At 45.9% G+C, this 14,162-nt stretch overlaps 1 protein-coding gene across 1 annotated transcript in view; it reads right to left on the reverse strand.

Annotated features, from left to right (window-relative positions):
• Positions 1-47: 47 nt before the first annotated feature.
• Positions 48-14,162, reverse strand: part of HOGA1 (4-hydroxy-2-oxoglutarate aldolase 1) — a 33,900-nt gene continuing 19,785 nt past the window's right edge. The window contains exons 2-7 of the mRNA XM_007939982.2: positions 13,078-13,206; positions 12,740-12,867; positions 11,706-11,840; positions 11,336-11,432; positions 8,973-9,106; positions 48-197 (exon numbers count right to left, since the gene is read on the reverse strand). Coding sequence (XP_007938173.1) covers positions 48-197; positions 8,973-9,106; positions 11,336-11,432; positions 11,706-11,840; positions 12,740-12,867; positions 13,078-13,206 — 773 coding nt within the window. The remainder of the gene's footprint in view (positions 198-8,972; positions 9,107-11,335; positions 11,433-11,705; positions 11,841-12,739; positions 12,868-13,077; positions 13,207-14,162) is intronic.

Here is a 14,162-nt window from a genome sequence, read left to right on the forward strand (position 1 = left end):
GCTAGAGGCTGAGATGGGCTCAGACCTGGCCGATTCTCACCTGGCTCTCAGAGCCAGCCGTTGTTGGTAAAATCCGCATGCAGTGCCTCCTCGTCAGTGGGGCTCAATGCCTGCAGTGGGGCACGGCAGGGGCCTCCATAGTAGCCAAACCAGTCCATGGTTTTCTTCAGCCCTGGAATCCCAAAGCGCCGGGTCACCTGAGAAGCACAACCTATTAGAAGGGACTGGGGAGTCCCCTGCGCACCTGTATCTGGGGCTCAGGCGTGTGTCTCTTAAAGAAAGTTGGGGTTTCCATGCTCCTCTCCCAGTAAAGTTACTCTACCAAATCTATGACTCCCAGATTGGGATTCAGAGTTAGGGACCAGAAAACAGGTTGTTAGAAAACAAAAGCCCCAGGTTAGCGAGGGAAGATTTAGGAGAAAAATCCAATCAGGAGAGAGAATGGTAATTCCGCTGGGTACTAAAGCATCACCCGGTTGTAAACAGGTTACAGGCAGTGGGAGCCAGGAAGCAGAAGGGTCTGTGAGAGCCTCAGGCACAACCCGGCCCTCCACTCCCCATGCCTCAGGGTTCACCCCACCCAACCATAGCTCCTCCCTGACCCCAACTCTAAAAGCTTCTCACAGGGAAAACTAAGTCATTACCCAAAGACGTTTTGTTATGTAACCTTGTGGCATTTACTTCTCTCTGAGCAAGTTCCCTAGTCCAAAAAATGAGGAGGCTCACCAAGATGATCTCTGAAGTTTTTCCACTGTAATGGCAAGACCTAGAGCTAGTGTAGGAGCTCTGGTAGCATAGTGCCTAAGGCACTTGACTGCTAACCAGAAGGCTGGAGGTTCAAACTCACCAGCCAATCCTTGGAAGGAAGATGGGGCAATCTACTTCCGTAGTGATACTGCCTCGGAAGCCCAAGGAGAGGTCGCTATAAGTTGGGTCTGACTTGATGGCACATAACAACAACAACAGAGCTAGTGTTGTCATTTAAACCATGCTTGTCATTTTACAGAATAAGTGAAGCATCAAGTTTCTTTAGTTTTGGTGTAGCAACTGGTGATTTCATGCTGACTGGAAGTGTTAGATGAATCTTTAACTGCCTAAAACCTAGGAAACCAATCATTACTTAGTAAAGTTTTATTTGGATAGTAGGAAAAACATAAGAAGTGTGGGCTTCATTAAAGGAAAAGAGGATAAGATAGGTTGTTTGGGGTAACAAGGTTGGAAACCATTGATAAATTGACTAATAACTAGTCACCACTGGAGGCCGGTAGGCTTTAACAAGCATGGATATTTTTCTTGGAATGGGTAGTAAGTCACCCTCTTCCTAGGCCTAGGCCCAGCCAGGATGTTCTCATAACCTGGCCTTTTCATCCAAAACCTGAATAGGTCCTGGACAGAGTAGGATAAAAAGGTAGAACAAAAAGTCAGATTGACAAAAAGACTAGACTTACTGGTCTGACAGAGACTGGAGGAACCTCTGAGACTATGGCCTCTAAGATACTTTTCTGACTGAGAACTGCAGGTGGTCCTAGAGACCACCTTTTAGCCAAACCATAGGCCCATATAATAAACAATAACACCTGAGAGGAATGTGTTCCTTAGAACAGTCAATTATATGAGATCAAAAGGACAACATTTGCCAAAGCAAAGCTAAGAAGGCAGGAAGTGGAGAGAAAATCCAGATGAAAGGAAATGTGGAAACCTGAGTGGAAATGCACAGTGCTGACTCATTATGGGGAATGCAACCAATGTCATGGGACACTTTATGTACAAACTGTTAGATGGGAAATGAATTTGCTCTGGAAACTTTTCACCTAAAGCACAATAAAAAATTAAAACCCAACCAACCAACCTGAGTAGCGTGGGAAAGACCTAAGGGAGAGAATGGAAAGGAGGTACCCAGAGGAAGCTTTGCTCCTGCCATGGGTTTCTGAAGATCACTGATTCGTACCCTGTTCAGACTCTGAGAAAGGGTTGAATGCTTTGGTGGTAAAGACCGTGTAAAGTCCTAAAAATAGCTGAGGCAGGAGGGTGGCTTGGTGGGAAGGTGGAGGAAGGACATTGTGTTCAACTAGGGCAGGGCAATAGGGTGACATCAAACTGCTCTTGGGGTAGCTGAGCCTACGGCCCAGGCAGCAGAAAGGTGTTCCAGGCATTCCTGAGTGTGTGCCCAGAGCTGGCACAGAAGAGGGCACAGACTGAAGGGTAAGGCAGGACAACACGCAGAGAGCTAGGATGGCAGCAAGACATTGTCTTCCCAAGGGGCAGCCCAACCTACTTCATCTGTAAGATGAAATCATAATGCCTACTCCATAAAGATGTCATAAGGGACAGATGAGAAAAATACCTCTAATATTAGGCCAGTCCTCAAAAGACCCTGAAAGCTCCTCCTCTTCCTGTTATGGTATGCAGGTTCCGGGACCTTCTCTGTCCCAGGTGGGTGGGAATGAGAGAGCAGAGGCCCCACCCTGGTGGAATGTCTAGCATGTACAGGACAGCCTGTGCCCTGGTGGGGCTAGCCAAATGGCCCTCATTTCTGGAATCCTTACATACTGTGTATAGAGTGTCCTATCCCAGAAGAACCTTCACATCCAGGGAGATTGATTCTTGCCTCCTCAGCTGTCGTTTCTCTAAACCTAAGTTAGTCTGCCCCCCTGAGTTAAGGTACAAACTATGAGGTAGCTCTACAGCACACCCACCATTTGATCCAAACAAAATACTGCTAGAGTGCCTAGCTCAGTGCTGGGATTCCAGAGGCTGATTAGGCACTTGGCATGGGATGCAAAATTTAAGGAGGTGCCAAAAACTCAGCAATCAAGATAAATCATATATTAATATTATATTTTCTTTAAAAAAAAAAGCCAAAAATTCATGATAAACAAAATATCCAAATTTTAAATGTAAATAGTGCCAGGCTGCACCATATTGGAGCCTAAGGCAAAGGAAAAGTATACAGCCCTATATACATGGTTTTATGTTTGTTTGTTTTTTGTAGAAGTAGATTTTGAAAAACCTTTATTGATGAGTTTGCTTCTATTACAGCTAGGAAAATAAAATTATAATTAATGCTATTGGTCTATATAAAATATTTAAACTTAATGCTGTGAACTTAAATATATCTACCTTTCAACTGTTTAGTATTTTTTCAACTACTTTAATGTTCTGACAAAAATATTATCACTTGAAAAAAAAATATTTAGACTTCTTGGGCACAGCCAGCTACCCAGAGGGAGCGAGTAGCTGAACCTGTGGGCTTGGACCCATAGTTGTAGGGGACATCAAACTCAATTGGCATAACACATTACACAAAACATTATTCCACCTCCTACTTTGGCAAGTAGCGACTGGGATCTTAAAAGCTTGCAAGCAGCCATCTAGATGTAACAATGGCTCTCTTTGTCCAGAGCAAAGAAGAATGAAGAAAATCAAAGATTCATGAAAACAATTAGTCCAAGCAACTGGTACCCCATGCAATCCTCAGCCTAAAAACTATGAGACCAGAACTAGATGGTGCCCAGCTACCACTGTCAACCACTTGGAGGGGGATCTGTGTAGGAGATCCTGGATAAAGTAGGAGAATAATGTGGAACAAAACTCAAAATCATTTGGAAAAAAAAGGAGGACCAGGTTTGCTGGTCTGATAGAGCCTGGTGGAACCACTGAGACTATGGCCTCTAGCTGCCCTTCAGGTCTGGAATTGAACCCACACCTGTGGCTTCCAACCAAACAAAAGACAGGCATAGGAGGTGAACATTTACACTAGGTAGATACACTCCTTGGAGAGAACAATCATGGGAGAAAGAAGGACTGTTTATGCACAGGGAGACAGCTCAGGGGGCAAGAGTACATGGAGGGAAGGGCATAAGGAAGAGGTAACTATGGGGAGGAAGTGGGAGGGGAGCTGTTGCAATGTGGTAAATTGTAGTCAGTGTCATGAGACAAAGTGTATGTGAACTGCTGTATGGAAAGTGAATTTGCTCTGTAAATTTCCACCCAAATCACAATTAAAAAACAAAACAAAAACTTAGATCTGCTTATGGGAAGATGGGAGTAGGTGTACTTTTCTCTATACCCCCCACTAAGTACAACAAAAACCCCTGGACATTGTACAAAAAACAAACATTAGACTCTAAAATGTAGAGAGAAGAAGATTGACTAGGAACCTCAGAATTCCAGGAACAACACAATGGAAAGCTCTCTGGTTTTTGCCTCATATATCTTGCTAAAAAAGCTGGCAACCCAGGAATGCCAATGGACAGAGACCCCCTCCCCCCAAAAAAAAGAGCCAAAAAATCCCCACAGAAGTTTACTCTCTAGCCAAAGGACCAGGAAAAGGGCAGCCTAGCGAGATACAAAATTTTCAAACAATAATTGCTCTACTCCAGCCAAACATTGGAGAAAAAAAAAAAAAACCTGTGGTCCCACACTCACTCAGGCCAGCAACAGATGAGAAGGAAACCTAATCATCCATCCTTACCAGGCTGTAAGGAACCATTCCATTCCCTCCACCCACCTATGTGGTGTCACGGAAGGTGAAATAGGGAGCCAGGACTCCCACCTCCTCCAAGCAATAATGCAGGTCCCCTCCTATTCAACCATGGTGTTACTTGAGATTACCTGGGGAGCTTGAGCTTTCACACCCACTAAGCAGTGGTAAGGAGCTGTAGTGGTGCAGTGGTAAAGCACTTGGCTGTTAATTGAAGAGTCAGTGGTTCAAATCCACCAGCTACTCCAGGGGAGAAAGATGTGGCATTCTGTTTCCATAAAGATTACATCCTTGGAAAAGAGACCTCAGATAAGCAAAGCACTATTGAAGAAGAAGAACAAAGTAGGAGGTTTCACACTCCCAGATCCTGCAATCTACTACACAGCCACAGTAGTCAAAACAGTCTTGTATTGGTATAACAACAGACACATAAACCAGTGAAACAAAATTGAGAACCCAGAAATAGATCCATCCACCTATGATCAGCTGATCTTTGACAAAGGGCCAAAATGCAATCAAGGGGGAAGAGATAGTCTTTTTAACAAATGGTGCTGGCAAAACTGGATATCCATTTACAGAAAAATGAAACACTATCCATACCTCACACCATACACAAAAACTAACTCCAGATGAATCAAAGACTTAAATGTGAAACCTAAAACTAGAAAGTTCATCAAAGAAAAAACAGGAGCGAACTTAGGGGCCCAAATTTATGGCACAAATAGACTATGAAGCATAATCCAAGATACACAAACAGCAGAAGATAAACTAGATGATTGGGACTTTCTAAAAATTAAATTCTTTGCACATCAAAAGATTTCTCCAAGAGTAGAAAGAGAACCTACAGATAGGGAAAAAAACAAAGATAAGCACTTTTACATATACAATACTGTGTTATCAGTGACAACAAATATTAATCTATGGGTAAATAGATGGGTAGCCAGGCAGAATGATCAGATATGTCTAAGCAAAAGGGAAGATACCCATAACCATACATAAGGTTGGCAGACGATATTTCTACATACTTATTTGTATATGCTGTAAGAATGTCCATATAATAGAATGGGGCAAAGTTATGATAACTTCTAAGGCACAGTCTACCACCCTGATGGAGTGAGTTGTTGGACCTGTGGGCTCAGGACCATGGTCACAGGGGACATCAAGCTCAATTGGCATAACATACCACACAAAAACATTATTCTATCCTACTTCACTGAGTAGTGACTGGGGTCTTAAAAGCTTACAAGCATTGTCTACATGGGTTTAATTACAGAAACTAATAAAGTAATCTCTAGCTAAAAAAAGAAAAGCTTGCAAGTGGCTATCTAGATGCAACAATTGGTCTCTTCTCATCCAGAGCAAAGAACGCAGAAAACCAAAGATGCATGGAAACAATTAGTCCAAAGGACTAGCGGGCCATGTGAACCTCAGCCTATATGGCTATGAGACCAGAAGAAGTAGATGGTGCCCGGCTACCACTGTCAACCACTTGGAAAGGGATCAGTGCAGGAGATCCTGGATAGAGTGGGAAAATAATGTGGAACAAAACTCAAAATCATAAAAAAAAAAAAGACCAGGTTTACTGCTGGTTTGATAGAGCCTGGAGAAACCCCTGAGACTATAACCCCTAGTTACCCTTCAGACTTGGAATTGAACTCACTCCCATGGTTTCCAGCCAAACACTAGACAGGCATATAGGGTGAACATTTACACCAGGTAGATAAACTCCTTAGAATAATCAATCATGGGACAACAGAAGGGCAGTATTTGCACAGGGCAATAGCTCAGGGGGCAGGAATGCATAGGAAAGAAAGACACAGGGAAGAGGTAACTACAGGGAGGAAATGGGAAGAGAACTGTTACATTGTGGGATTGTGTGAACTGTTGTATATCAAATGAATTTGTAAACTCACCCAAATCACAATAATTTTTTTTTTTTTTTTTTAAGATTACATCCTTGGAAACCTATGGGGCAGTTCTACTCTGTCCTTTAAGGTTCCTATGAGTTGGAATTGACTCACTGGCAGTGGGTTTGGTTTTTCAGGTTCAGCATTGGGTGCCTCTCCCCCACAGGGGTGGAGTCAGAAGATGGTTAGTAAAGAGTCAAGACTTTCACCCATAAGAAGGCCATCCCCTCTTACACACGTGATGTCAAGGGAGCAGTCATGAGGCACTCCTACCCCTTCCAGTTAGGGAGATATCAGTGAAGGCCTAATGGAGAACCAGAACTCCCCCCAACACCTAGCAGTAAGAAGGCACTCTCTCAACTGTCAAGGGAGGTTGAATGGGGACACTGGACTCCTACTTCCATCTGGCAGTAATGGGATGGGGCTTCCCCTTTCCCTGCTGGAAAGGTATCAGAGAAAGGCAGCTAAAACAGGTTTAAATAAGATCCAGTCTCATGACATAATATCCAAAATGTACAGGTTTCAATAGAAAAAACATTCATGGGTGGTGGTTGCACATACATGATTAATATAATTTTGATACCACGAAACTGTACACCTGGAAAATGCTGAATTGGTTAATGGGTTATCTGCATTTTCACAGCAATTTTAAAAAAGGAAAAATAATTCTCATACCAGAAACCAGGAAGATCTCAAATTGCATGAAAGAAAGGCAATAGGTACCAACAGTAAGATGTCAGAAGAGATGTTAGAATTATCTGACAGATTTTAAAGCAGCCATCATAACAATACTTCAACAAACAAACATGAACACACTCAAATGAAAAAATACAAAGTTTCAGCAAAGAAATAACAGAAGATATACAGAAGAACCAAATGGAAACTTCAGGGCTGAACAATACAGTAACTAGAATTAAAAACTCAAAGAATGGGGTCAAGGGCAGAAGGAACAAATCAGCGGGCTGGAAGACAGAACAACAGAAGTCGGAAGTCGCTCTCTCTGAAAACCAGCCAAAAAACAACAGCACCTCAGGGACCTGTGGGACTATAACAAAAGGTTTAACCTTTGTGTCTTAAGAGTCTCCAAAGGAGTGGAGAAAGAGGATGGGACTGAAAAAGTACTCAAATAATGGCTGTAAACTCCCCAAATTTGGCAAGACATAAACCTACAGATTCAAGGTGAGTGAACCCCATCAGTATAAACCCAAAGAAATCCAGGCCAAGACACATTATAGTCAAACTTCTGAAGACTGAAAACCAAAACCAAACCCACTGCCACCGAGTTGATTCCAACTCATAGTGACCCGCAATGGGTTTTCAAGGTGGTACATCTTTTATAGAAGTAGATTGCCCCAACTTCTTTCCCCGGAGCAGCTAATGGGTTTGAACCTCTTTCTGGTTAGTACTCAATTGCCTTGGGCACCATGCCACCAGAGCTCCTTTCTGAAGACTAAAGAGCGTGAAAAAAAAATCTTGAAAGCAGTGAGAGAAAGATAACACCTTACGACAGAGGAAAAACACCTAAAATGACGGCAGATCTCACAAGAAACCAGAGATGCCAGAGGGAAGCGGTGTATTTTTCAAGTGCTGAAAGAAAAAAAGAGTATCAACCTAGAATTCTATGTCTGTGAAAATATCCTTCAGGAATGAAGAAATCAAGACATTCTCATATGAAGGAAAACTAAGAGAATTTGTCGTCAGCCAACCTGTAAGAATGGCTAAAAGAAGTGCTGTAAACAAACGAAATGAGAAAAGGGGGTGTAGCTTTAAAAGGGTAACGAGGAATCCTTGTGGTGATGGAAATGTTCTGTATCTTCACTGTATCAATGTCTATATCTTGGTTGTGATATTGCACTATAGTTTGATAAAATGTAACCATTGGGGAAAACTGAATAGAAGGTACATGGGATCTCTCTGTATATTTCTTACAATTTTATGTGAACTACAATTATCTCAAAAAAAAACCCACATAAACTAGGTACATAGGGGCACATGTTTTTCTTTCTTTCTTTCTTTCTTTTTTTTTGTCTCTTGAGTCCAGTATGGTTCCATACAACTGTACCTGACACTTGGCAGGTTCTTGACGTCTTAGGTTCTTCTCCTCATTTTGTCCAACACAGAATTGGGATGCATAGTATGACCACACAACAGACTATTTAAAGACAGGATTATCCTCCAGGTTCCCAACTCCTTCCCTGCTACTTCCAACAGTCTGTTTTTCAGGATCTGGCCCTGATAAAGCTGATTGAAAGCCCCATGGTTCACTCGTTTGAGGGTGGTACATCTCTAGGGCTACCCCTTGCAGATCATTTCTGTCACAGTCACCCAGGATGCTAGTTTCAGGGGAAATTCCTGAGCTCCACTCCAGACCTAAAGAAACAGAATTTTAACTAGCTCCCCAAGTGAGTGCTAATGCACTCTTCAGTGTGAGAAGCAAAAGAGTTCACCTTTGTGTGCAGTTCCCACACTGGGAACGACATTCTGAGAAAGACTGAGTGGGATCCCTGTGCCAGCCCTGGCTCTCGCTCCAACGAAGGCAGAGTCCTCCCCCCGACCCCTGCTGCCCTGGGCTGGGAGCTCACCGCAGTGTTTGGCTCAATGAGTCGGTGCTGCAGCTTCTGGGCGTCTTCCCATTGCCCTGTGAGGCAGAGTCGCTCCAGCTGGCACACCTGGGATCCCAGGACATTGGCCAGGGCACACACTCCCCCCACAGCTCCTGCCCCAGAATAAATGAGAGGCACATCATCACCAGAGCCTCTTCTCCCAGAGAATGCAGAAGCCTGGCCCCCTGGCACCTCTATTCTGGGGAGACAAGTTGCAATTTCTGTGGCACTGGTTGACCATATCAAAGGTGAGCTTTACGAATCCACAGAGTACAGATTTCCACAGAGGAAAGCTGCCTGCATGTTCAGAGCAGAAGCCTGCATGCTGAGTGCTGCCAGTAGTGCTTTGTGAGGGGCAGGGAGCACAGCCAAAAGGCTAAGGACAGTTCTTTTCCTGCCCCCACATCCTGTCCCCCTAGTAAAGTACCACCTGCCAGTTCACACCTCCAGGTTTCCTCCAATAGCCTCTGACTCATCAGTCCAGGAAGGAGGTGAGTGGATGGATGTCTTTGCTTTTCTGAAATCTTATTCCCCCCAGTGGATCTAGCCTGGGACGCAGGTGGGGTGGGGGTGGGGTGGCTGGAAAGAACTCTGGACACAGAGTCAGGAGATCTGGCATTTCCTCCCATGGGTTGTGTGAACTCGGCCACGTCACAGATCCTCTCTGGTCCTCTTTGTTCTTTTCTGGGCAGTAGAGATGTGTTGGCTGTGATCGGAGAAGGCCCTGCCAATTCTGCTAGCCTGTGAGTGTGATTCAAGGCTAGTTAGGAGTGACCCAAGGCAGAGTGACCTCAAGGCTAGAGAGAGAAAGAGCTGGCAACGAAGAATGAGTACAAGCAGCTGCCATTTACTGAATACCTGCTACATGCCAGCCACCGTGGCACTATCCCAGGGCCTCTCTAGTCCTCCCAGCCCTTGCCTGCCTTACAGAGTAGAAACTCAGACCCAGAGAGGTTGCGTTTTGGCCAGAATTACTCAGCAAATAAATGACAAGGCTGAGATTCCAGCTCAGATCTGCTGGTCTGGCAGAGCCAGTGCTCTTTCCACCCACCCCATTCTCAGGAATGGGGCAGAAATGGTCCTCCCTTCTTCCCCTCCAAGTCAGAGACCATGGCATCGCAGAGGGAGATGTGCAAGGATCTAGACAACAAACCAAAGTCGGCAGAGACCAGAGAGGAACCAGCACAGTCCTCAGCAGCTCTGGGGAGCTTGCTAAAATCTGTACTTTGTGGGGAGTGGAGGAGGGGCGACTGCAGCAGATGGGAGCAGATGCTCCCTGCCCCTCCTCTCCAGGGCTCAAATCCAAGCGGGAACCCAAGCCGCTGCCCCAAACCAGACAAAAGCAATTGTTCTAATGGGGACTTTCCTGGGAACCTGGCCAGGAACAGAATCTGATCAGGCAGCTGAGATGCCTGGCCTAACCCCACAGGTTCATTCTGACAGTTTGTTCTGTTCTGGGGTCGGGGGAGAGGGACGTGACTCCTACACTAAAGGAAGGGGCCCAAGGCCACCACCATCAGAGAATGACCATCAGAGAATGATGTACAAGATGAGATTATTGTGTTGTGTGCCATCGAGTCAATTTTGACTCATGGTGACCCTATAGGATAGAGCAGAACTGACCCAGAGGGTTTCGTTAAGCTGTCATCTTTATGGGAGATGAATGCCAGGTCTTTCCTCCCGCAGAGCTGCTGGGTGGGTTTGAGCCACTAATCTTTCAGTGCCTAACCATTGTGCTTCCAGGGCTCCTAACTAGATGAGATTGAAACGCACTGCTGTGGAGTTGGTTCCAACTCATAGTGAGTACAACAAAGCACAACACCGCCCGGTCCTGCACTGTCCTCATAATCATTGCTGTGTTTGAACCCAGTGTTGCAGCCACTGTGTCAATCCATCTTGTTGAGGGTCTTCCTCTTTTTCACCAAGCATGACCTCCTTCTCCAGGGACTGGTCCCTCCTGATACTATATCCAAAATACATAAGACAAAGCATCGCCATCCTTGGTTCTAAGGTGTATTCTTCCAAATTAGAGGAGCTAAATTTGCCACCTAGGAAGGCAGCTTGGGATTCAGAACAAACTATAGGCATCCCTACAGGCATTGTGCAGGCCAGACATTGTACACTGCCACCCTCCACCCCATGCCCACCGAGGTCACTCACAGCATCCAGTATGCGGAAAGGCAAGCAGAGTGGCCAGATTCCTGAGGTTTCAGGGCAGGTGCCTGGCAAATGCCTTCTGCAGCCCAAGCCCCAGCCCTCAGGACGTGTCTCTGAGGTCAGACCTCAGCTGACCTGTTTTATCTTGGGCATCCATCACACTTAGAGAGCAGGGGGCAGCTTACCCAAGGCATAGCTGGCCAGCAGGAAGCCAGCAGACCCAGCCAACACCTGGAAATCCTGCCTCTGGGTCTTGTGAACAATCAGTCCAATCCTGGTCACCTGCAAGAGTAAACCTGGCGTGAGTGCTGGGCTCGGAGCCCTGGCCCTCAAGCTGGAGCAAAGGCTGGGGAAGTGTTGTCGTAGGAGAGCCCCATTCCCAGACAGATACCCCGAAGTTCAGACAAATCGCTGAAGTGCCCAAGCACAGACAGAGAACCCAAACAGGTGCCCAGGAGGAAGTGGGTTCTAGAGCTGCTCTGACTTTGGTAGCAAAAGTGCTAGGGCCCAGAGAGGGTGAGGCGTGCCCTGGCCAGGGAGCAGCCTGCCACTCACATCACCACCGCTGTCCTTGATGCCCACAATATTCGGGTGCTGGGACAGTGTGACCACTGCATCCATAGGCAGGTCCAGCCCCGTGTTGGCTGGGACACTGTACAACACCACAGGGATTGGGGAGAGGTCAGCAACCTAAAGGGGGCAGAGAAAAGGGAGAAATGGGAACTGTCTAGGCCTTGAGAGCCTGAGCACTTGCCCACTACAAACAAAGATCCAGCCCGGGCCGCTACAAGGCAAATGGACAGATCATCGCATTAACTATAACCTACAAGTGCTGTGGACCCCAATTGTAAACAATAATAAGAGATAATAGTTTCCTATGTGCCATTCTAAGCCCTTTATGTTTGTGATCTCATTTAATCCTTACAATAAACATACGATGAAACTCAAAATACCAAACTGACTGCCATTGAGTAGATTCTGACTCATAACAATCTCCACTGGGTTTCCAAGGCTGTAAATCTTTATGGAAACAGACAGCCTCATTGTTCTTTTGTGGAGCAGCTGGTGGGTTCGAACCAACAACCTCTTTGTTAGCAGCAAAATGCTTTAATCACTACAACCACCAGAGCTTGAATGAGGAAGAGACCATTATTCTTCCCATTTTATTGGGGGAGGAGACAACAATACAGAGTGGTTAGGATAACTGACCAATGTCACACAGCTGGTACATGGTGTCATTCCACACTCATCTTACAGCTGCTATTCATATGAAGTATGCTCATCACCAAAGAACCTTGGTGGCACAGTGGTTAAGCACTTGGCTGCTAACTGAAAGGTTGGTATTTCAAACCCACCAGTGGCTCTGCAGGAGAAAAGACCTAGTGATTTCTTCCCTTAAAGATTACAGCCAAGAAAACCCTATGGGGCAGTTCTACTGTCACATCACTATGAGTCAGAATCAACTCAATGGACACATCAACAAGGCTCATTACCAACCCTTGCTCCTTTTCTATCTCCCAGCATTGTCTCTACCTCATCCAGCCTCCTCTCACTGTCTGCCTCAAATCCATCCCATACATCATACTCACCTTGGTGTAGTGGTGAATGAGGGCAGCACTGCTCATTCGGCCACGATAGTAGCAAGGGGTCACCACCATGGCCACATCAGCCCCAACCTGGGCCATGCTCACGGTCATCTCCACTGTGGCTTGAGTGGCTGCAGGAGGAGAGAGGGAGTTTTCCCTATGGGTCATGGAGGGCAAAAGCAGGAGACAAAAGGCGTGGGCTAAGACCCCGGGACAGATAAGGGATGCCTTAGCGTGTCTCAGAAGAGGCAAAACAAGCAGACTGAACCCAACTCCCAGAGCCAAGGGGCCTGATCCCCAACACTCAGCCACCCCCAGGGCCCTGGGCATTATGGCCTTACACTCGCAGCCAGAGCCAGCAAGCAGGAGCTTGTCCTTGGGCGTGGCTTGGCGTACGCGGCTCACCACCTCCAGGCGCTCACTGCTGGTCAGGAAGGGGAACTCGCCATTGGAGCCCTGGACCACGAAGCCTGCAACACAGGTCCCATCACAGCCAGCCGACGCCTGCCCATCCACTTGTGAACAGCCAGGGCACTGGTATTACACTCGCCCAGATTCCCACCTCCCTAATGCCAGAGCTTTCTCCTTTCTCATGCAGCCAGAAAGTGTTCTCATCCAACTGCAGCCAACGTTTTCAAATAATTTTTCTTTATTTTAATGAAATGTTTAAACACACCAAAAGATAATATAATCCACATCGGTGAACCCAGCACCCAAGACAACCCTCCCCTGATCACCCTCCTTTTCCTCTTCTTTCTCGACATGGGTGTACATTATTGCCATTCATGTCTTTATACAGTGAACACATACATATGAACCCATGAGCAAGATATACTTTAGTTATGGGAATTTTAAACTTCTTGCAAATGGGATCAAACTTATATAAACCAGTTACCACTGAGTCGACTCTGACTCACGGAGAGCTCCTGTGTTGGAGCAGAGCTGTGCTCCGTATGGTTTTTGATGCCGATTTTTCAAAAGTAGATCATCAAGCCTTTTTTTCCAAGGTGCATCTGGGTGAACTCGAACCTCTAAATTTTTTTTTTTTTTAATTTTCATTGTGATTTGGGTGAAAGTTTACAGAGCAAATTCACTTTCCATACAGCAGTTCACACACACGTTGTCTCATAACACTGACCACAATTCACCACAATGCAGCAGCTCCCCTCCCACTTCCTCCCCATGTTACCTCTTCCCTGTGTCCATCCCTCCACGCACCCCTGCCCTGAGCTGTCTCCCGGTGCATAAGCAGCCCTTCTCTCTCCCATGATTCTTCCCTCCACGGAGTGTGTCTACCTCAGGTAAATACTGTATAGTATTCCATTATGTGGGAGCTCTGGTAGCATAGTGGCTAAGACACTTGCCTACTAACCAGATGGCTGGCAGTTCAAACCCACCAGCCACTCCTCGGAAGGAAGGTTGGGCA

Source organism: Orycteropus afer, unplaced genomic scaffold (genome assembly GCF_000298275.1).
Source record: "Orycteropus afer afer isolate SDZICR_OR568_19922 unplaced genomic scaffold, OryAfe1.0 scaffold00064, whole genome shotgun sequence".
NCBI lineage: Eukaryota > Metazoa > Chordata > Mammalia > Tubulidentata > Orycteropodidae > Orycteropus > Orycteropus afer.